General features: G+C 43.9%; 1 protein-coding gene across 1 annotated transcript in view; it reads left to right on the forward strand.

The window, feature by feature from the left end:
* ANKH (ANKH inorganic pyrophosphate transport regulator) overlaps positions 1 to 24,012 on the forward strand; it is a 170,360-nt gene that overhangs the window by 89,261 nt on the left and 57,087 nt on the right. The window contains exon 2 of the mRNA XM_070357701.1: positions 8,425 to 8,641. Within this exon, the coding sequence (XP_070213802.1) occupies positions 8,425 to 8,641 (217 nt within the window). The remainder of the gene's footprint in view (positions 1 to 8,424; positions 8,642 to 24,012) is intronic.

Genomic DNA, 24,012 nt, shown 5'->3' on the forward strand with positions numbered 1-24,012 from the left:
AGCCTTCTAGATGAGGGTGGAGTGGGTAAATAATTCGATGACTCCAAGGTCAGAGATTTGCAGACAGTGAATTGTAGGTATTGACAATGGTGTAGTTAAAGTGATAACCATGACATGGAGGGTAAAATAAGGCAGGACAGAAAGGAGGAGCCGAGGGAGGAGATGGGTGAGATGAGAGGGCAACAAGTTTAGCAGAGTTCAGAATAGACAGAAGGGGAATGACAGGAAGAGCCTCAGATTCCCGGACAGGAGATCAGCCGTGGTGGCCTCCAGGCCTACTCTTAGGGACAGGGTGTCACCTCTTGGACCTGTTCCCGGGGTGGGGGTAGGGGGAACAGAGCTCTACCCAGCACCCAGCTAGCGAGGAACACCTGCTGTTCACATTGGTGTGAAATGATGGGCAGGATTGGGGTGAGGCAGTGACTCTTAGTTTGAAGACACTCAGTGTGCAGTGTCAAGATGTTTCTGGTCTCTAGAGCCCAAGTTTAAAATGTTAGGATCTCTTTTAGGGTTTAACAATCTAAGACAGTTCATACCAGAAAGGTCACGTGGGATTTGTTAGCCATTTCCCTAGAGGTTGTGGGTTTTCTTAGGGTTTTCTGTTCTGTTTTGTTTTATTTTGTTTTTTTCTTTTTCTTTTTTTTCCCCCACTTTTTAATATCCTGTCATTTTGCTGACTTTCGGGAGGAAAAAATTTAAACCCTAGAACACCATGAACCTGGCAGATACTGGGAGATAAGAAGGCAGGTAGGACCTGAAGAAAGCCTTCTGGAGCCAGATAAGTTTTGAAGTCAGATGTTGCACACTGCCGAGGATCCGCAGCACAGAGAATGCTGATCTGAAGTGTGATGAGGGCTGTGTGCCAGCCATCTGGGCCCAGAACCAAGCTGGGTTGAAGGGCAGCTTATAGTTATAGTGGTTGGAGTCCTGGTAGATGTGGCCCTAAAGTGTCTTTACTCTGGAAAACTTGTGAGTCCTTAGACACTTGATTTGAACAGAAAGTGAACCACTGTACTTACAACTCTCTAGGGACAGAATTGTGACTCCAAGTCTAATTCTTTCCAAAGACATCTCAGACACCTCCTTAGCTGAATTTCAAGACTGCAGCACTTGCTCTTTCCCAGCCTAAGCCGCCATTCTTCCCAGTCTTGGCTAAAGATGCAACCGTGTTCACAAGTGACCAGCCAGGACGCTGCTAGCTAACTGATGGATGCTGACCCAAGGTAACAGGGAAGGTTTGTTTACATGTATTTCTAGAAAGATACGAGGTTGAATCTTAGACTCCTTTCCATCTGTACCCTGGCCAGATGATCTCATTTAGTTTCTTGCCTTTAAATACTATCTATATGCTGACGGTCTCCAGATGTCCACAGCCCAGACTTTCCCCTGTACTCCAGGCTCACATAGCCAAATGTCTTACCTGATTTCTGTGTTTGGAATCCTACCAGTGTCTCACACCCAGTAGGGGACTGCCCAATGGAAACCTTGGTTTTCCTCCCCAACCTTCTCTCCCGAAGTGCCCTCACTCAGTAAGTAGTAACACCATTTGAGCAGTGACTCAAGCCAAAAAAACTAAACAGTTCTCCCTTTTCCTCACACCCACCATGTAGTCCATCATTAGTTTCATTTATTTTACCTCCCAAAAGCTTTCAAGCCAGGGCAGTAGGGGGATGAATTGGGAGATTGGGATTGACATATATACACTATCGATACATATACTCACTATTGATAACTAATGAAAACCTACTGTCATAGTACAGGGAACCCTACTCAATGCTCTGTGTTGCCTAAATGGGAAGGAAATCCAAAAAAAGGGGATATGTGTACGTATAACTGATTTTGCTTTGCTGTACAACAGAAACTAACACAACATTGTAAGGCAAGTATACTCTAATAAAAATTAAATTAAGAAAAAATACACAAAAAAGCTCTCTAGTCCATCAACTTCTCTCTGTCTCCCCATACACCCTCTTCCAAGCCATCACCTTCTCTTCTCTGGATCACCAGTGGACTCCTCACTTCCTGCTCTGTCTGACCCTCTCCAGGCCACGTCCGTGCCTGCAGCCAGGAGGATGGTCATTCCCACCTGGGCTCGGACCCTTTGACGGCTTCCCGCTGCTCTTGGATCAAAGCCCCATGTTCTTTACTGTGACCTGCGATGACTTTAGCACTACCTACTCTTCCGAATTCACCTTATATCCCCTCTACTCTCATTGGCTGCCCTCCTGCAGGTCCAGGTCTTCCTCCAGCTCTTCCTACAGCGGGTTCATTCTTGTTCTTCAACTCTCAGCTCAAATGTCACCTCTTTGAAGGAGTTTCCTTGTCTGGTACCTCTGAATAGGCTCCTCCCAGGAATCTCCAGCTCAGTAATTTCATTTCTTCAGCGTCCGTCGTGGGAAATGTTTATACTATTTGTGTATATTTCACTTCATGCCTTCAAACCCTCATCACTCACCTATCATGTGATCCCCTGTTATGTTTAGGACTGGGAATGTGGTATGAACCTAAGTTCTCTGTGCCCTGGAGCTTACATCCAATGGAGAAGGTAGATAGGAAGACAGATGACAAGTAAATAGCCAAATAACGTCTGGCCACCTGATAAGAAGAGCTGACTCATTGGAAAAGACCCTGATGCTGGGAAAGATTGAGGGCAGGAGGAGAAGGGGACGACAGAGGATGAGATGGTTGGATGGCATCGCTGACTCAATGGACATGGGTTGGGTGAACTCCGGGAGTTGGTGATGGACAGGGAGGCCTGGCGTGCTGTGGTTCATGGGGTCGCAAAGAGTCGGACACGACTGAGTGACTGAACTGAACTGAATGAACATGCTATGAAGAAAAACAGGGTAAGCAAATTGAAACGACAGATAAAGCAAACCGTAGGTGACAGAAGGGTGCCTGAGAACTAATGGCTGATAAGAAAACATCACAAATAAATAAGCAATAGGTGCTTTATTCAAACTAATTTGAAGAAGTAAATTATTATGAGAAAATTAATTTCAAGCCATACCTCACAATGTAAGTTCCAGGAGGAGTAGAAAGTTAAATGTGCAAATGAAACTATAAGCTAAACAAAATTGCCTTAGCTAAGGATGAGTAAGAATGACGAAGTCCAGAAGTATGGAGAGAAACTCCATGAAATGAAGGATTGGCTGCATAATAACTTCATATTTCTGGTATCAAAAGAAAATCATAAAATTAGGAAGGGAACAAACTGAGGGAAGTACTACAAATGCCAATAATAAAAGGCTCATAATATTAGCATAGCAAATCTCCTCAATTCTAAAGCTGTTTTTTCCTTGCATTTTAATGCTTCTTAAAGTCAGGATTTGTTTTGTCATCACAGCATACATTTAGTATGGCCAATAAGAATGTTAAAATACTAGCTCTTACAGACAATAACATCTTCATCTTACAATCAAAATGTGATTTTTTTCCCAAGTGTACACAAATTAGTATCAACATTGAAATTCCTAGTAGAAAACACCTAATTCATTCGTTCATCAAACAAATTCTTGAGTGTTTATAATGTAGCAAGGGGGCCTTCCCAGGTGGCACAGTGGTAAAGAATCTGCCTGCCAAAGCAGGAGACTCCAGAGACGCAGTTCGATCCCTGGGTGGGGAAGATCCCCAGAGTAGGAAATGGCAACCCGATCCAGTATTCTGGCCTGGAAAATCCCACGGGTGGAGGAGCCTGGTGGGCTAGAGTCCATAGGGTCACAAAGAGTGAGACGCGATTGAGAGGCTGAGTGTACACGCACACACAGTGTAGCAAGGTGGTAAGTGTATGGTGGTAAACAGAATGGGCATAAATCCTTGCTTTCAAGTGCCTCTTCTAGGCCAGTTGTGCGTGGTGCCCTGTATGCTACTTATAGACGATCTAAGATCTATTATTTCAGCGAGAATAAGAACTGTGATAGAAGCAGATCCAATCAAGTCAGCATGGCTCTAAACCCTGTGCTTTTTCCTCAAATTACCATAATTGTTGAGCTTAGCAGAGTGTTCACATCCAGTCTTGCTGACAGAGCTGTCATTCCTTATGTAATTTGATTTTCTTTCCTGCCTCAGCACTGGGTTTAGGACCCTGTCAAGGAGAAGTTGGTGGAAATAGCATTACCGTGGATGCCCCAGCCAGACTGATTGCTTTTTAGCAAAGAATAAAGCTTTGCCAGCAAGACACCTAAAAAAACTAATCCTACGTTATTTTAAAACTTGTGCTAATATGTAATATATCATTATATATTAATTATATCATTAATTATATATTTAAGTGCATGCTAAATCACTTCAGTCATGTCGGATTCTTTTTGACCCCATGGCCTGTAACCTGCCAGGCTCCTCTGTCCTGGGATTCTCCAGGCAAAAATTCTGGAGTGGGTTGCCATTTCCTACCCAGGGATCTTCCCAACCCAGGGATCAAACCTACATCTCTTAAATCTCCTGCATTGGCAGGTGGGTTCCTAACCACTAGTGCCACCTGGGAAGCCCTAAATTATATTTAATTTAAACTATATATTTAAACTTGAACACAATTTTAGCAATGAAAAGCAAGCAGTTTACAGTCAGAGTGGAGAAGGATGAGAAGGAAAAAGAACAAACCATACACTGTTCTCTATGACTGAGAGAAATGTAATTAGAAGCTGTATTGAGCGGGGGTCCCTGGAAACAGAGCATGCCTTGGGAAATTTTCATGTGACTGATTTATTGAGTGTGTGCTCTGGGAGAGGGGGAGCGGGAAGCAGTGGGTGGTGAGGAAAATTTAAAAAGGATGTGGTCTTCTCTGGACACTGCTTCCCACCTGATCCCACAGGGAGCTCCGGAGCATGAATTGTACCAGCGTTGATCCCACAGGGAGGCAGGGGAGGTGATCTTGTATATCCCTGTGTCAGCCCTTCATTGTCTGGGTGCTGCCTGGCGGGGGTCAGAAGTGCCCTAACCAACCCAAAGTGGCTGGGAGCAGTGTTTCCTGAGAAGGAGGCAGCTGTGAGCCTTGAGTGGCCAAGTCCCAGGACCTGGGGATGGATGTGCTGACCAGTAAGGGGCATCTGGGTGGGAAATCAACCACATCTACTGTAGAGGTCTGAAAGGAAATTAATCTGGGAAGATTATCGAGTGATAGATCTTGACACATAGCAGGAGTCCTCTGACACCATACACCTTTTGAACACAGGATTTATTGTCAAAGAGCTTGTTGGTTTTTAGTGTGCTTCAGGCTGATAAGATGTTAGATCAGCTTTGGTAGAAGGAAATTTGTTCCTAAGGAAGGCATCGTGTCAGGTATGAAGGTTCTGATGGAAAATTTTAAGTTATTACTGAAAAAAAAGGAAAAGAGAATGAGAGGTATAATTGGAAGCAGTTATCAAAAACTACCTTATATAATCGTACAAATGTTATTGGCTCAGCGGGTAAGGAATCTGTCTGCAATGCAGGAGACACAAGAGATAAGGGTTTGATTCCTAGCTTGGGAAGATCCTCTGGAGGAGGAATGTCAACCCACTCCAGGATTCTTGCCTGGGAAATCCGTAGCCTGGTGGGCTGTGGTCCATGGGGTCACAAAGAGTCAGACATGACTGAGTACATAGCATATGACACCTTATATAACACCACCTGTCAGAAGAATGACACTGAATTTCTACAAGTATCATATACTTTTATTATAGATTTTTCTAAAATAACCTTACACATTGGTATTTTCTACAATAAATACATTTTTGGCTAACTGCTTTGCATAGATTGTTCAACTACATAATGGTAGGTAAACAACAGGGACACTTGCCAGAATCCCTGGAATGTACAGCACCGAGAGTGAGCCCCAGGATCAGCAGTAGACGCTGAGTGATAATGACGTGTCAGTGTAGGTTCATGGACTGTAGTCAGTGTAGCTTTCTACGGGGATGCTGTGTGTGCTTGGGGAAGAGGGAATGTAGCAGCTGTCCGTACTTTCTGCTCCACTTTACTGTGAGCCTAAAACTAATCCGAGAAATTAAGTCTATTTTAAAAGTGTATATACAATGGAATATTAGTTATAAAGCAGAATGAAATAATGCCCTTTGCAGCTGCATGGATAGATCTAGAGATTATCATAGTAAATAAAGTCAGAGAGAAAAAAACAAAAACATATGATATCACTTCTATGTGGAATCTAAAAAAATTATACAAATGAACTTATTTATGAAACAGAAACAAACTCACAGACAGAAAACAAACATGGTTCCCAAAAAGGAAAGAGGGTGGGAGAGGGATAAATTAGGAGTTCGGGATTAACAGATACACACTACTATATATAAAATAGATAACCAGCAAGGATTAACTGTACAGCACAGGGAACTATATTCAGCATCTTGTAATGAACAATAATTGAAAAGAATCTGGAAAAGAATATGTTTAACTGAATCACTTAATTACACACCAGAATCTAACCCAGCATTATAAATTACCTAAACTTCAATAAAACTAAATTAAAAAAATGAGAAGTGTATGCAGAAAGCTGATCTCCTGCCTGTGCAGTTGCCTGTTCCTAAAGACAGAGGTGATATTCTGGTGACATTTTTATTTATTTATTTATTTTTGTAGTCAGAAAAATTCATTTATTTATTTATTTTAATTGGAGGCTAATTACTTTACAATATTATAGTGGTTTTTGCAATACATTGACATGAATCAGCCACGAGTGTACATGTGTCCCCCATCCTGAAGCCCCCCACCTCTCTCCCCATCCCCATCCCTCAGGGTCATCCCAGTGCACCAGCCCTGAGCACCCTGTCTCATGCATCGAACCTGGAGTGTGGTGATCTGTTTCACATATGATAATATACATTTTTCAATGCTATTCTCTCAAATCATCCCACCCTTGCCTTCTCCCACAGAGTCCAAAAATCTGTTCTTACATCTGTGTCTCTTTTGCTGTTTCTCATATGGAGTCATCATTACCATCTTTCTAAATTCCATATATATGCCTTAGTATACTATATGGGTGTTTTTCTTTCTGACTTACTTCATTGTGTATAATAGGCTCCAGTTTCATCCACCTCATTAGAACTGATTTAAATGCATTCTTTTTAATGACTGAGTAATATTCCATTGTGTATATGTACCACAGCTTTCTTATCCATTCATCTGCTGATGGACATTTAGGTTGCTTCCTTGTCCTGGCTATTGTAAACAGTCCTGCAATGAACATTGGGGTACACGTGTCTCTTTCAATTCTGGTTTCCTCAGTGTGTATGCCCAGCAGTGGGATTGCTGGGTCATAAGGCAGTTCTATTTCCAGTTTTTTAAGGAATCTCCACACTGTTCTCCATAGTGGCTGTACTAGTTTGCATTCCCACCAACAGTGTAAGAGGGTTCCTTTTCTCCACACCCTCTCCAGCATTAATTGTTTGTAGACTTTTTGATAGCAGCCATCTGGTGACATTTTTAAAACAAAGTTCTTCTACTTAGACATCCATTCCCACAAGCTCCGATCTAATTTATTCGTCTGTGTGCTCAGTCTCGCAATCTTATCCCACTCTTTGCAACCCTATGGACTATAGCCCATCTAGCTCCTCTGTCCATGGAATTCTCCAGGCAAGAATACTGAAGTGGGTAGCCATTCTCTCCCCCAGAGGATCTTCCAGGTTCAGGGATCAAAGCCCAGGCTCTGTGTCTCCTACGTTGGCAAGTGGATTCTGTATCGCTAGTGCCAACCTGGGAGGCCCCAATTTACTCATCTAGTAGGTGGAAAAGTTAGAAGCTCAGAGGGTGGTCCCTCATAGGGGATGGTTAAAACAGAGTATTCTATGGCCACATCTCCAGCAAGAATTATTCAAAAACAGTGTATTTAAAGATTTTCTTTTCCTATTTGTCTGCACAAAGATCAGGAATATATTTCAAATTAAAGCACAATAAGAATCAGGTGAATAGCATCCACAGATGGTATAAAAATTCCATCAATACCCATTTTCATGACATAGAGCTTACATTATGCTATGAAGGATACATACATAAGTACAATATTTCACACATACATACACACAGGGGAAAAAAGGACCCATCACCCACTCCATATAAAGTGGTTGACCCATTTCCAAAATGTCTGTTGCTATTGTGTAGATTCAGCCTGCAAATAAAATTTAACATGTTAACCTTTTAACCAGAACATCTTAGAATTATTTTCTGATATTAACATAGAACACTTGTTGGGTTTTTTCTGTTCCTTTCATAGGAATTTCATAGGTGATAGTGGACAGCTATCTCCCCCATAAGAAGATATTTCAAACTGAAGCTAATATGGATGAAAATGAAAATAAATAACCTTTATCAAATTACAGTGAGACTTACCCTATAAGCTGCTTAGCGTTCCTATGGAAACACAACCTGCTGCGTTTTATTGTGGGAGAGAAGACAACGTTTCTAATGCTGTTTGTGGGTCTCTTCCCTCCACAGGCCTTGAACCGGGGGATCGCTGCTGTCAAGGAAGATGCAGTGGAGATGCTGGCCAGCTACGGGCTGGCCTACTCCTTAATGAAGTTCTTCACAGGGCCCATGAGTGACTTCAAGAACGTGGGCCTGGTGTTTGTGAACAGCAAGCGGGACAGGACCAAAGCTGTCCTGTGCATGGTGGTGGCCGGGGCCATTGCCGCCGTCTTCCACACCCTCATAGGTAAGACTGTCGGTCGTCCCTTAAGAATCCAGCTTTGCCAATTCCCTGTTCCTCTTAATCTATTTATGTGTATTTATTGTAGTAAGTGATTTCTTCCATAATTATTAAGTATCATGAGAATTTTAAGGGCTGGGGGGAATGGAGTTGGTACTTCTAGGGCAAAAAAAAGAGACATCCTTTCTCTAGGAAATTGTGTGTCTCTGGTTCCCAAACCCTGTGTCAGAGAAGGAGGAGTTCCATTAATATGTGATCAGATTTAGGACTTCCCTGGTGGCTCAGATGATAAAGCGTCTGCCTACAATGCCGGAGACCCAGGTTCAATCCCTGGGTCGGGAAAATCTCCTGGAGAAGGAAATGGCAACCCACTCCAGTATTCTCGCCTGGAAAATCCCATGGACGGAGGAACCTGGTAGACTACAGTCCAAGGGGTCGCAGAGTTGGACACAACTGAGCAACCTCACTCACTTTTGTTAAGGCTTCCCTGGTGGCTCAGATTATAAAGAATCCATCTCAATGTAGAAGACCAGGGTTCGATCCCTGGTTAGGGAAGATCTTCTGGAGAAGGGAATGGCTACCCACTCCATATCCTTGCCTGGAGAATCCCATGGACAGAGGAGCCTGGCGGGCTACAGTCCTTGAGGTCAAAAAGAGTCAGACATGACTGAGCAACTAAGCACAACATACACACACACACAAAGATAAAAAAAGTCAGGTGCTTTTGTTAGACAGACGTTACTTAACCTTTTTTTTCAAATTGAAGTGTAGTCGATTTACAATATTGTGTTAATTTCAGGTGTACAGCACACTGATTCAGCTATATATATAACTTTTTCAGATTCTTTTCTGTTATAGTTATTACAAGATATTGACTAGAGTTCCCTGTGCTATACAGTAGGACCTTGGTGCTTATCTACTTTATCAGACTCACTTAATCTTAAGAATAAAAACAGAATGAGCATTATTTAGGATTAATTCTCATCAGCAGTGAAAACAAATGAGATTGTCTTCTGTATTAAAATTGTCTCATTTTAGGACCTCATGCTTCTATTTTAGATGAGACTTGACACTCTGGGCATAACATTCTTTGCATCAAACAAGAAAATTAAGTCACACAGAGTGATTGACCCGTGGTTGGAAAGCCCTTTCCTTTAGAGTCAGAGCTCTACTTCTGCTGCCTTCAGGGTAGTGATAAAAACCCTTAAGGGCACAATTTCAGAACCTGTAGACTTCAAAACAGCTCAGCTTACCTGGCATAAAAGTTGAATGACCCATCTACTGAACCCAGTTACATGAAGCCCGTGAACAACCCTTCACAAACCCGTTGTGTGTCTTCAGCTTGGCCCTGGTTGCCTGAGAACCATGAATGTCCGTGCTGAATGAAGAGCCAGGAGATTAACCCACACCATTTCCCATGTACTCAGGTGTCAACTCAAGTTTACTCATACAATTGTGAATCTGAAAGTAAATAGAGCCAGCTCTTTGTGGGTTTCCTTTTTAATAGAGCATAGGATTTTGTGCTAAGAACAATGAGGACCAGAAGATGCTTCCCGTGGGCCAAATATCCAGACCAAGTGTTGCTGTTGATCATTTTCATTTGGACTGAGAGCTTCAGGGTGTGGGGTGGAGAGGAGATGCCTTTCTTGCCCTCAACTTACACCCTGAATACTGAGCTCTCTACTGAGTTTTAAAGGAAACTTCAGCAACAAGAATTCATCTGGGCCATTTTCATAGATGGCACAGTGGCTCAGTCAGTAAAGAATCTGCCTGCAGTGCAGGAGACCTGGGTTCGATCCCTAGGTCAGGAGGATCCCGTGGAGAGGGAAATGGCAACCCACCACAGTATTTTTGCCTGGGAAATCCCATGGGCAGAGGAGCCTGGTGGGCTACAGTCCACGGGGTTGCAAGAGTCGGACACGATTTAACAACTAAGCTGCCACCAACCAACACCATGTGTATCTGAGAAAATGACATACGTGAAATGAGCAGGTCTAAATAAGTTTTTGCCTAAAAAAGGAAGACAAATTAGTTCCTTTTTATAAAATTCCTTCCAAATAAACCCAACATTTCCTGTTTTATGAGGGAATGAGACTTTGGGACTCATAGCTAATTACTAGCTGTCTGTAATTAAGGAAAACTTGAGTTTTCTGTGTTATTGACGCTGTTGGGAGGAACAATTTGGTCACTGAAATAAAAATTGAAGTCATTTTCTAATTTAAATCCAAGTTTTTCAACTTTAAGATGGAATCCTAAAATCTTAAATTTGAACCAAAATGGTTCTACCTCCAGATATTTAACAACTGTTTTTATCACTGTTGATATTTTTACAATTACTATATAACATTTCCCCCCCCCAAACAAATGCTTTCCACAGTCACTACAGAAACACATATCAATTTCTTTCAAACATTTAAAACTCAAAATTTAATGATTTTTCCACCTGTAGTATATTGGGCTCATTTCAATTTTCTGTCTAAGGGTTTAATTCTTCTCTTGCCTTGTCTGCTACATCAGACATATTTGCTCATCTTCTTGTCTCCTCTTTCTGTTTTTTTGTTTTTGTTTTTAAGTATCCTGTAAGTCTTTCTGGGGCTTCCCTGGTGGCTCAGGAGTAAAGAATCACCTGCAATGCAGGAGACACAGGAGATGTGGGTTCAATCCCTGGATGGGGAAGATCCCCTGGAGGAGAACGTGGCAACCCACTCCAGTATTCTTGGCAGGTAGATCCCGTGAACAGAGTAGCCTAGCAGGATGCTGTCCATGGGGTTGCAAAGAGTTGGACACAACTGAAGTGACTGAGCACTCAAGCTTTTCTGTCCTCAGATCTTGCCAATGGTTTCCCAGAAGCTTGACCACAAGCTCCAGATAGGATGTTGATCTCTTTGCCTCATTTTCCAACATAATTTTCTCATCATCAATAAACATCCACCCATTTAGTTTCTACGTTACAATGTGTCACCTACACTAGACACTAAAACCATTTCTCATGTCTTAGTCATGCTAAAAACAGCTACTTACATCTCTACTTAAACAGTTAGCTCTCAGATGTCTATGCTTGGGACAAGGAAACAGTGATAGATAAAACAGAAAGGCAAATATTCCAGATATATTTGACTTGAGAAGCCATCATCTGTTCTCAGGCAGTCTTCTAATTGTATTGCTTGGCCTGAGAGTGAAATGAGTATGTATTTAGCTCAGTAGGCAAAGAATCTGCCTGCAATGCAGGAGACCCAGGTTCAATCCCTGGGTCGGGAGGATCCCCTGGAGATGGAAACAGCAACCCACTCCAGTATTCTTGCCTGGAAAATCCCATGGACAGAGGAGCCTGGCAGGCTACAGTCCATGGGTCTCGAGAGTCGGACATGACTGAGCAACTAAACCACTACCACGACCACCATTCCTCACACGAGCAGCTCCTCGGTAAGGCTCAGAGTCCGTACAAGAAGCAAGGTGTTCCCGGTTCACCAGCTTAACTCACAGGGTGAGAAACCAGAGTGATCGAGGCCAGAAGCCTAGTTTCTTTATATTCCTTTGTTCAGGCGAAACCAGTCTTACTGCCTTAAATGTTCGTTTTTAGGTGCTATTTCCCTATCTCCTTAATGGATTTCTTTCTTTTATCAAGACCTTCTAACTTTTCCATAGCATTTATGTAAGGACATTTGAGAGCAGAGGGGAGGAAGAGATTCTTTCTCTTAGGGTTGTGTTCTGAAAAGCTCACGAGGTGAGTCATCTTCTGTTGTTATTCGGTCAGTCGTGTCCCAGTCTGTGCGACCCCGTGGACTGCAGCACACCAGGCTTCCCTGTCCTTCACTATCCCCCAGAGTTTGCTCTAACTCATTTCTATTGAATTGGTGATGCCATCCAACCATCTCATCCTCTGTTGCCCATCTCCTCCTGCCCTCAATCTTTCCCAGCATCAAGATCTTTTCCAGTGTGTCAGCTCTTCACATCAGGTAGCCAAAGGCTTGGAGCTCTGGCTTCAGCATCAGTCCGGAAGGAGTATTCAGGCTTGATTGGTTTGATCTCCTTGCAGTCCAAGGGACTTCAGTCCTCTTCTAACTGGCTCTGAAAACATGAGCTGTATTTCAGCCCGTGCAGTGTTCAGTTGCTCCAGTCGTGTCTGGCTCTTTGCGATCCTGTGGACGTAGCCCACCACGTGCCTCTGTCCTTGGGATTCTCCAGGCAAGAATACTAGCGTGGGTTATTACCATGCCCTCCTCCAGGAATCAAACCTGCGTCTCTGACATCTCCTGCATTGGCACGCAGGTTCTTTACCACTAGTGACATGTGTGGATCACGCATCCCTTTCTAATTTTTCCCTTATCTTTGATACAAGATGGACTTGTGAGTTTGACCCAAGGCTCTAAATGACTATTTTGTCTCACCGCATAAGATTACAAATGGTGACTTTTCTTATCTATTATGTTTCCTTAATTCCATCCAATCTCAGGCTGTGGCTTTAACACCACCACCCTATTGGGCGTTTGTTTGTTTTTTCAGTTTAATGGCCAACTCCTTGATTTCTTTTTGCTTTGTTTCCTAATTTACCTGTTTATTCATTTTATTCTTTACCATCATAGTTACTTTTCCCAGCAAGATGTCATCTGTAGTTTTAATGAATATACTTCTTTATTCAAACACATTTATAGATAAAATTCGACCATCCCTTATGATATTATTAGCATTCTTGTTAATTCTAAAGAGACATACCATTAGTATTAGTAGAGCTGACCTTCCTGCTTTTCACTTGAGGGGCTTTGACTAAAGGGGAGTGAGACTAAGAATTGCCCTTTTTTTAACTCACTTTTTGGAGAAGGTGATGGCAATCCACCCCAGTACTCTTGCCTGAAAAATCCCATGGGCGGAGGAGCCTGGTAGGCTGAAGTCCATGGGGTCACTAAGAGTCGGACACGACTGATCGACTTCACTTTCACTTTTCACTTTCATGCATTGGAGAAGGAAATGGCAACTCACTCCAGTGTTCTTGCCTGGAGAATCCCAGGGACAGAGGAGCCTGGTAGGCTGCCGTCTATGGGGTCGCACAGAGTCGGACACAACTGAAGCGACTTAGCATCAGCAGCAGCAGTAACTCACTTTTAATCCCTGTCTGTCCTATCAGTGGTCCAACAAATTGCTTACTGACCAAATAGTATGTGCGTGTCGTTCAAGTCCTACTAACGATAAGCTGGGTACAGAAGTGAGACGAACACAAAACAGATGGTGGCCAGATACACCCTTCTTCTCAAAGAGATGTAGTTAATGGGAAAGTGTGCCTGTTCAGCATGGATTTCTAGAAGCAAAAGCTATTTTCAGCTGTGAAAATTTTTATGATACTGTAATATGTAGCATTTATTTTTCTCTTTCTGACTTAAACTTCACTCTGTATGACAGTATCTGAATCTATCCACATTCTCAGCAAAGAGCACAGTTCCATTCCTTTTTATGGCTGAGTAATGGAAAAAGCAAGAGAGTTCCAGAAAAACATCTATTTCTGCTTTATTGACTATGCCAAAGCCTTTGACTGTGTGGGTCACAATAAACTGTGGAAAATTCTGAAAGAGATGGGAATATCAGACCACCTGATCTGCCTCTTGAGAAATTTCTATGCAGGTCAGGAAGCAACAGTTAGAACTGGACATGGACCAACAGACTGGTTCCAAATAGAAAAAGGAGTACGTCAAGGCTGTATATTGTCACCCTGCTTATTTAACTTATATGCAGAGTACATCATGAGAAACGCTGGACTGGAAGAAACACAAGCTGGAATCAAGATTGCTGGGAGAAATATCAATAACCTCAGATATGCAGATGACACCACCCTTACGGCAGAAAGTGAAGAGGAACTCAAAAGCCTCTTGATGAAAGTGAAAGTGGAGAGTGAAAAAGTTGGCTTAAAGCCCAATATTCAGAAAATGAAGATCATGGCATCTGGTCCCATCACTTCATGGGAAATAGATGGGGAAACAGTGGAAACAGTGTCAGACTTTATTTTTCTGGGCTCCAAAATCAGTGCAGATGGTGACTGCAGCCATGAAATTAAAAGACGCTTACTCCTTGGAAGCAAAGTTATGACCAACCTAGATAGCATATTGAAAAGCAGAGACATTACTTTGCCAACAAAGGTTCGTCTAGTCAAGGCTATGATTTTTCCTGTGGTCATGTATGGATGTGAGAGTTGGACTGTGAAGAAGGCTGAGCACCGAAGAATTGATGCTTTTGAACTGTGGTGTTGGAGAAGACTCTTGAGAGTCCCTTGGACTGCTAGGAGATCCAACCAGTCCATTCTGAAGGAGATCAGCCCTGGGATTTCTTTGGAAGGATTGATGCTAAAGCTGAAACTCCAGTGCTTTGGCCACCTCATGTGAAGAGTTGACTCATTGGAAAAGACTCTGATGCTGGGAGGGATTGGGGGCAAGAGGAGAAGGGGACGACAAAGGACGAGATGGCTGGATGGCATCACTGACTCAATGGATGTGAGTCTCAGTGAACTCCGGGAGTTGGTGATGGACAGGGAGGCCTGGCGTGCTGCGATTCATGGGGTCGCAAAGAGTCGGACATGACTGAGTGACTGATCTGATCTGATCTGATCTGATACTATATGTATACATATATACTACTATATACATATACATATATACTACTATGTATAAAATAGATGACTAATGAGAACCTACTGTAAAATAAATATTTTTAAAAAGAAAAGCAAGATGGTAGAAGTAAACCAGAGTCAAAGTTGAAGGAGTCAAAAGTGGATTTGAGCGAGCACAGTGACAGTGGAGAAGGCAAGACAAGGGGCTATTGGGTGGTGGGGAAGATGTGGGAGGCACACAGCCACCATACATTTATAAATAGGGGATAATAAAGCAGGAAAAAGGGTTCAGTGTTGAATGTCACAAGTACCAGGTGGATGTCTGATGCTCAGGTTGGGGCAGGTAACCCAGCACAGGAGATGTGCAGCCTGAGACTATGGAAGAGCCCATTAAACAACACACATGGCCAAGGGGGAGGAAGAACGAAAGGGAAGGAGAGCAGGGAAGGGCCAAGCAGAAAGAGGACCAGCAAAGAGGGCATTAGGCACTTAGCCCTGCAGCTGTCCCTGGGTCCCTTGGAGGGCCTTTGATACCAGTGGGCATTTTTTGTTGTTGTTGTTACATCTCAGTGACAACTATATAAAATAAAACAAATTTATCAGTTCAACTCAGTCACTCAGTTGTGTCTGACTCTTTGCGACCCCATGGTCTGCACACCAGGCTTCCCTGTCCTTCACCATCTCCCGGAACTTGCTCAAACTCATGTCTATTGAGTTGGTGATGCCATCCAATCATCTCATCCTCTGTTCTCCCCTTCTCCTCCTGCCTTCAATCTTTCCCAGCATCAGGGTCTTTTCCAATGAGTCAGCTTTTCACATCAGGTGGCCAAAGTATTGGAGTTTCAGCTTCAGCATCACTCCTTCCAATGAACACCCAGGACCGATCTCCTTCAGGATGGACTGGTTGGATCTCCTTGCTGACCAAGGGACTCTCAAGAATCTTCTCTAGCACCACAGTTCAAAAGCATAAATTCTTTGGGGCTCAGCTTTCTTTATAGTCCAACTCTCACATCCATACATGACTACTGGAAAAGCCAAAACTTTGACTAGACAGACCTTTGTTGGCAAAGTAATGTCTCTGCTTTTTAATGTGCTGTCTAGGTTGGTCATATCTTTCTTCCAAGGAGCAAGCGTCTTTTAATTTCATGGCTACAGTCACTATCTGCAGTGATTTTGGAGCCCAGAAAAATAGTCTCTCACTGTTTCCATTGTTTCCCCATCTATTTGCTATGAAGTGATGGGACCAGATGCCATGATCTTCGTTTTCTGAATGTTGAGTTATACGCCAACTTTTCACTCTCCTTTTTCACTTTCATCAAAAGGCTCTTTAGTTCCTCTTCACTTTCTGCCATAAGGGTGGTGTCATCTGCAAATCTGAGGTTATTGATATTTCTCCCAGCAGTCTTGATTTCAGCTTGTGCTTCATCCAGCCCAGCAATTCGCATGATGTACTCTGCATACAAGTTAAATAAGCAGGGTGACAATATACAGCCTTGATGTACTCCTTTCCCAACTTGGAACCAGTCTGTTGTTCCACGTCCAGTTCTAACTGTTGCTTCTGGACCTGCATACAGATTTCTCAGGAGGCAGGTTAGGTGGTCTGGTATTCCTATCTCTTTAAGAATTTTCCACAGTTTGTTGTGATCCACACAGTCAAAGGCTTTGGCATAGTCAATAAAACAGAAGTTGATGTTTCTCTGAAACTCTCTTGTTTTCTCAATGATCCAACAGACGTTCATATAAGTATGTTTAATACAGCCTTAACAACAAGGCAGATCTATATGTTCTGATTACTGCTTTTTAACTTTATGGTCGCTAAAGAAATTTTTATTGCTTAGAAAAGCTGAATATATTTTGTCATTCTGCATAGTCTCCTTGGTTATGAACTAATGCCTTAGCTAAGTACTCTGAGATTTTTTCTTTCCAAAAATTGTGTATTTCCCATTGGAGAAATCATCATTCCCAGAATGATCTCTTAGAGTTTTTTTCCCCCAATTTGGATGAACTTTGACATTTCAAACTTTTCAGTGTCTACTAGTCATCTACCAGTTCCTGCAGGATCTTCTTACTTGGAAGAGATTTCAAATGAGCATCTCCAGCTTTGAGCAACCCAGTTTCAGATGTCTCTCCTTTCCTTCACTTACCTGGTATTATATCTGGACATCCACTGGTGGGTTACAGCAAGATGTTATAGACTTAGGTCAGAGAGGACCCAAAACTGCTTTGTAGGGTCATCCTTTGTAGGGTTTTTGTGTTTGTCCCAATAAAAGAGAAATCTTTCACTAGGTCCTTTTTATTGCATTTGCCTATTACATTTGCAATAAGGTTTTTTCCTAGTGTGTTTCATATTCATTTTCTCTGATTTCTTGTTCTTTTTGGAGCCAGCTGCTGAGCCAGATCTTCTCCCATCCTTGGAGTTTTGCACATGGTGGTGGCTTTCCCCTGACATGACTGGGGAGATTCTCACTGACCAGACAGGCACTTCCCCAGGAATTTGTGGGGGAGATGCTGAGGAAAAGATGGTTCCAGAAAATTTCCTGCCCCAAACCTTATACAATTAGTCAGAGAAGTAGACACTTGGAACTTGTCGAACGGACAGACTTGAAATCGAGAAATCCACTGGCCGAAAAGTTGATGTCTGTTCTATGTACACCTGTGGCCTGGCTCAAGAAACCCAAATTGCAGGAGCCTTGAAAGTATTCCTGGCTTTTTGTTCTTGTCATTTGTTGGGCAACTGCCAGTAAGTGTCCCTTTTAAACTAAATTATAGGCTTCTCTGGTGTCTCAGACTGTAAAGAATCGACCTGCCATGTAGGAGACCCAGGTTCAGTCCCTGGGTCGGGAAGATCCCCTGGAGAAGGAAATGGCAACTCAGTCCAGTATTCTTGCCTAGAGAATTCCATGGACAGAGGAGCCTGGCAATCTACAGCCCATGGGGGTCCCAAAGAGTTGGACATGGCTGAGTGACTAATACTTTTACTTAAGCTAAATTGTAGCCGCTACCCTAGTCATGAACTCATCTATGAGACTCCATTTTATAAAAATGCAAGTCATGAGATTTGCCAGCCCCAGACCTTAGTTTAACCCAGGGGTCAAATATTTTCCTGTTTCTCCCTGTTTATCTATAAAAGAGAGGAAAATTTGCCAACCTTGTGTTTGGTTTCATTGGGTCCAAGTCAACTTCACATGCGTGGAAATTATAGTATGGCCTGGCCTCCTAATTCACACAGAGGTAGAAACCACTGCTGTGGATTTGTTTACTTCTTTCCACACTTACTCCTTCCAGTGATCTGCAAGCCCTCTTCCATGCCACAGAGGAGTCCAGGCAATCCGCAGAGCTCAGAGGAACAAAACTTGTACAGTTTCCTGTGCTTCTACAGTTTCTCAAGAGACTCTGTTTGTCCTTGTTCCCTTGTCAACAAAGCTGTCCATTATTCATGGATTATAAACCAATCCTGTAAAGAGTAAATTGGGACAACTTGGTATCATTTAAACCAGCAAGGGTGGTAGGAATGGACAGGCAGGTCTGTATAGTCTCATGATCTATTGCCGTGTGGCAATCACCTCGGTACTCACTGACTCACAAGACAAGCTTTCATTCTTGCTCACTAGACCATAGGTCGGTGGGGTGGCTGTTTTGCACTTGGCCATGTTTATGCCTCTGTGGTCAGCTGAATCCAAAGGAGACTCTGCCGGTCTTGGTGGGCTCACCAGGATCTGTCAGGTAACAGTAGGCTGGTCCAGGTGGCTCCGTGGACAGCTGAGCTCTGTTCCACATCGCCTCTCATCCTCCTCCACCAGCCCGAGCTTGCCTAAACAGCTGTGCCCGTACCTCCAGCGATGGATAGAGACACACAGGGTCTCTTGGGCCAAAAATCAGATGCGGCTCAACTTCACTGCCACTGCACGCTCCTGGGCAGGACAAGTCACAGGCCAGCCCAGGTTCCAGGAGTAGGGAAATTGACTTCAACTTTTGACAGGAGGAACTACAAAATCACATGCAGGGTAGGGACGTAAGAAGGAGAGAAGAGTTGAGGACACTGTAGCCATCAGCCTGCTACACTCACTTCTTGGCAGGATTATGGATTCATGCATTTATTCCATCCATAGAGACTGAACACTTCCTACGTGGAAAATATTGGCCTATATCCTGGGATTTCAGGCGTAAGGCTTGTTCTCTAGAGAGAAGCAGAAATCATGCAATAAATTATTACATTACCCACTCAATCGAGTCTTTTTTTATTGAGGTATTGTGGCTAAGCTAGTAAAGGATCCACCTGCAATGCGGGAGACCTGGGTTCGATCCCTGGGTTGGGAAGATCCCCTAGAGAAGGGAAAGGCTACCTGCTCCAGTATTCTGGCCTGGAGAATCCCATGGGCTGTATAGTCCCTGGGGTCACAAAGAGTCGGACACGACTGAGTGCCTTTCACCTCACTTCATTAGTTTCCAGTGTACAGAAAAGTGAATGTTGTACATATATTTGTTTTTCAGACTCTTTTCCAGTATAGGTTATTATAAGATATTGAGTACAGTTCCCTATACTATAATATATATTATATGTTATCACTTGTATTATGTGCTATCATATGTAGCATATATATAATGTATATAATTATGACCCCGATGCTGGGAAAGATTGAAGGCAAGAGGAGAAGGGGACAACAGAAGATGAGATGGCTGGATGGCATCACCACTCAATGGACATGAGTTTGAGCAAGCTTCGGGGAATGGTGAAGGATGGGGAAGGCTGGTGTACTGCAGTCCATAGGGTTGCAAAGAGTCGGACACAACTTAGCGACTGAACAACAGCAACAAGGGTTCCCAAATTTGCCTCTCGGAAATGCACATATTAACCTTTCCCTAAAATGGGAGGAAGGCTTTTTCGTCAACTCCCATGGGAAAATTTTAGGTAATGAGACTTGTTTTGATTAATACCAATATTTCATGGCATATTGCAACAAGCACTGGTTACTCTGGTTGAGCAAGTTTGGGAACCACTGATTCTGGGAGGGTCCACCACTCCAGTGGGCTGAGGTAGGAGGAGCTAGGGATTTGAATGACGGCCCCTCCTGTTTTCCTGTTTCCGCAGCTCAAATACCTGTAAATAGGTCAAGTCCGTGTCCTCTTGCTGCAGCCAGGCCATGAAATCCATTTACATCTATTCAAAAGCCTCACTTAATTTCTCTTTCTAATGTTCTACTTTTCATAAGGAATATAGGCTATTTCAGAACAGTCTTAGTAAGGCCGTTTATAAAAGTTGAAGGTTACTAAGTGTCATGAAGGCAGCTAGCCTGGTAATTATAGACTCGATGCAAAGCACTTTAAACAAATTACCCCCAGCCTCCAGCTCCAGCCAGAAACAGCTCTGGGAAACAGAGGGGAGGGTGAGGGGATATTAGGTGAAAAACAGCTGCTGGAATTGAGCATTCCCAACTCCCAGGGTGGAAACAACCTTTGTAGTTAAAATCAGACTCTTCTACCGCATAGGCGAGGATTAAAAGGAAGGAAGAAAAACAGGAAGAAAAGCTTCTTTCCGTGGCCTCCAGAATTTTCCTCTAGTAGCTAAAAGAGGACAGGAAGTAAAAAGAAGCAAAAGCATCCTCAGGCCCATTGGTCTTAAAGTACCCTGGCACTTGGGGACCCCGGAGCTGCAGTCTGAACAAAACGAGGAGGCGGGGGACATCCTGGCAGAATCAGAGCTTTGGCTGAGCTCAGCACCCAGCAGTCCTGCAGACTCTCTTCAACTTTAGATGTTTGCTCTTCATTGCTCTGCGTAAAGGCACTGTTTTTAACATTTTAGTTCAAATATTCTAATAAATTGGTATACTTAGATATGGGCTTCCCAGGCAGCTCAGACGGTAAAGAATCTGCCTGCCATGCAGGAGAACTGGGTTCGCTCCCTGGGTCAGGAAGATGTCATGGGAGAAGGAAACGGCAACCCACTCCAGTATTCTTGCCTGGGAAATCCCACGGATAGAGAAGCCTGGCGGTCGACAGACTATGGGGTCGCAAAAGAGTCTGACATGACTTAACAGCAACCAGCAACAGTGGCAATACTTAGGTATATTCATAGAAGTAGAAAAACTGATTTATACTGACCCCTATACACTCAGACCACATGAGCCAACTGCTCGCTCTGCTCACAGCTTCTCAAACTCACACAACCTTTCTTCTCTGGCTGCTATCCTACAGTCTCATGGGAAAAGAATTCTCTCTAGAAGCCACCTGTATGAGTTTGCTAGGTCTGTCCTAGCAAAGCACCACAGACAGCAGAAGTGCGTAGTCTCACAGTCTGGAGGCTGGGAGATCGAGGCAGTGGTGGTGAGGTTGGTTCCTTTGAAGGCCATGACCGAGAACCTGTCCCAGGCCCCTCTCCAGCTTCTGGGGGTTTGTGATATGTAGTGTCTTAGTGTCTTTTGGCTTGAGGAGGCATCTCCCTGATCTCTCCCTTGATGGTCTTGTGAGCTTGTCCTTTTGCACATTTCTGTAGGTCTCCAAATTCCCCGTTTAGAAGGATACCAGTTGCCGTGGGTTGGAAGCCCACTGTCCTTCAGTGTCACCCTGCACGTGCGTGCTTGGTCGCTCAGTCATGTCCAACTCTTCAATCCCATGGACTGTAGCCCACGAGGCTCCTCTGTCCATGGGATTTTCCAGGCCAGAATACTGGAGTGGGTTGCCATTTCCTTCTCCAGGGGATCTTCCCCACCCAGGGATCGAACCGAGTCTCCTGCACTAAAGGCGAATGCTTTACCATCTGAGCCACCAGGGAAGCCCCAGGGTCACCCGACCTTCACTAATTATACCTGCAATGATCCTGATGCCAAATAAGGTCACCTTCTGAGGTCCTCAGGGCTAGGAGTCAACAAATGAATTGTGAGGGGACAGAGGTCAACCCATACATCCCCCTCTGAATCTCAGCCTTTCTCCAGTCTCAAGGTCCCCACTTTGGCCATCCAGTCAGGTCCGCTCAGCTGGCATTTATATCAGCTCTAACCTTTACCAGGGAATTTTAGTTCCTGAGCTATTCATAGCCATCCCTGGGCTCCTGCACTTGGCATGGCTCTGTTTGCCCAGCGTGGCTGCCTTTACCATTTGCAGCTGCCTCCGCCAGGAAGGGCAAGGGGGCAGGATCTGGACATCTCTCTGGGGATCTCCACACAATGAACTTGACCGACAATGAAAAGGCATGTACAGATCAACAGCGACCATGATTTCCAAGTCTCAGCACTCACAGTAAGCTGTGTGTGTGGTTCAGTAACATCTGCATCCCAGCTTCGGGTTTCAGCGGCTCATCTCGGATCTGAATGCATTTCTCACCTCGCTGCAAAGTGGGGCTGGAGGACTCCCTCCCTGCCTCAAAGGGTCAGGTCACCTTCGTACCTTCTGATCCAAGCAGGACATCACAGCTGCCTCCCTGGTCCCTGGCCATAACTAATCCCACTTCTCCCTTCTTTGCTGTTTCTGCCAAGTGCCAGCCTCCCTCCTGGATTTCCCTTCCTCTTCTGCTGGCCCCACCATGCTCCACCCCTGACACCTGGGCTCACCTGGAGGTTCGCCTTTTGATTTCCACCTCTGTTCCTCCTGGGAGGATTCAGATCTCCCCTCCTGCATTTGCCTCCCTCACCAGCCCTGTTTTCTGTATGACTCAGTCATCTTAGCCCCCTGCCTCTTGAAATCACTTACTCATACGTCATTCCCACTGGGATTTCCATTTGTGCATTTAAATATCTTTTTTTTCATCCTGAAGAGCATGCTTGATTCAACATTCTCATGCTGCTGCTGCTAAGTCGCTTCAGTTGTGTCCGACTCTGTGCGACCCCATAGACAGCAGCCCACCAGGCTCCCCCGTCCCTGGGATTCTCCAGGCAAGGGTTCTGGAGTGGGTTGCCATTTCCTTCTCCAATGCATGAAAGGGAAAAGTGAAAGTGAAGTCGCTCAGTCATGCCCGACTCTTAGTGACCTCATGGACTGGAGCCCACCAGGCTCCTCCATCCATGGGATTTTCCAGGCAAGAGTACTGGAGTGGGGTGCCATTGCCTTCTCCGCCACATTCTCATAATTCCAGGCTAATCCCAACAAAAGATGGAGAATTATTTCTTTTTACCAATTAATATGGTAATAAACCCACAAAGAGAAACAATTTGGTGACCGAACAATGACAATAACAAGTAGTAACAAATCGTCCCCCACACTTTGAAATGGAGAAAGGGATTCTGATTGTTTCACAAAAAGTAAGAGGGACACTGCATTTGACCTCCTTTCTGATTTTAAAGCAGCTTCTGCACTTCTCAAGTGTATAAATATTCATATTAATGAAAGAGTGAACACAGCAGGAACGCTACTATTAGAGCACTATGTAAAACCCTATGAAAACACAAAGATTATTGTTTTCCTGTATGGTCTAAACTTTGTATCAGTGAGGTAGGAAATAGTCAATATTTTATTTAACCTTTACTAAAATGTCAGGGAGCTTCCCTGGTGGCTCAGATGGTAGAGAATCTGCCTGTGGTGCCGGAGACCCAGGTTCAATCCCTGGGTTGGGAAGATGCCCTGGAGAAGGGAATGGCTACCCAGTCCTGTATTCTTGCCTGGAGAATCCCATGGACAGAAAAGCCTGGAGAGCCACAGTCCATGGGGTCACAAAGAGTCGTAGACAAATAACACACACACACACACACACAGCAGTGCCACAGTGCTTAGTTCATACATTATGGAATTTTTCTCTTTCTACCTTTCTCACCCTTCGGCACGTACACACTCATTCAGCCTTTGTCGGTTAAAGCCC

The sequence above is a fragment of the Bos mutus genome, chromosome 20, assembly GCF_027580195.1.
Source record: "Bos mutus isolate GX-2022 chromosome 20, NWIPB_WYAK_1.1, whole genome shotgun sequence".
Lineage (NCBI taxonomy): Eukaryota > Metazoa > Chordata > Mammalia > Artiodactyla > Bovidae > Bos > Bos mutus.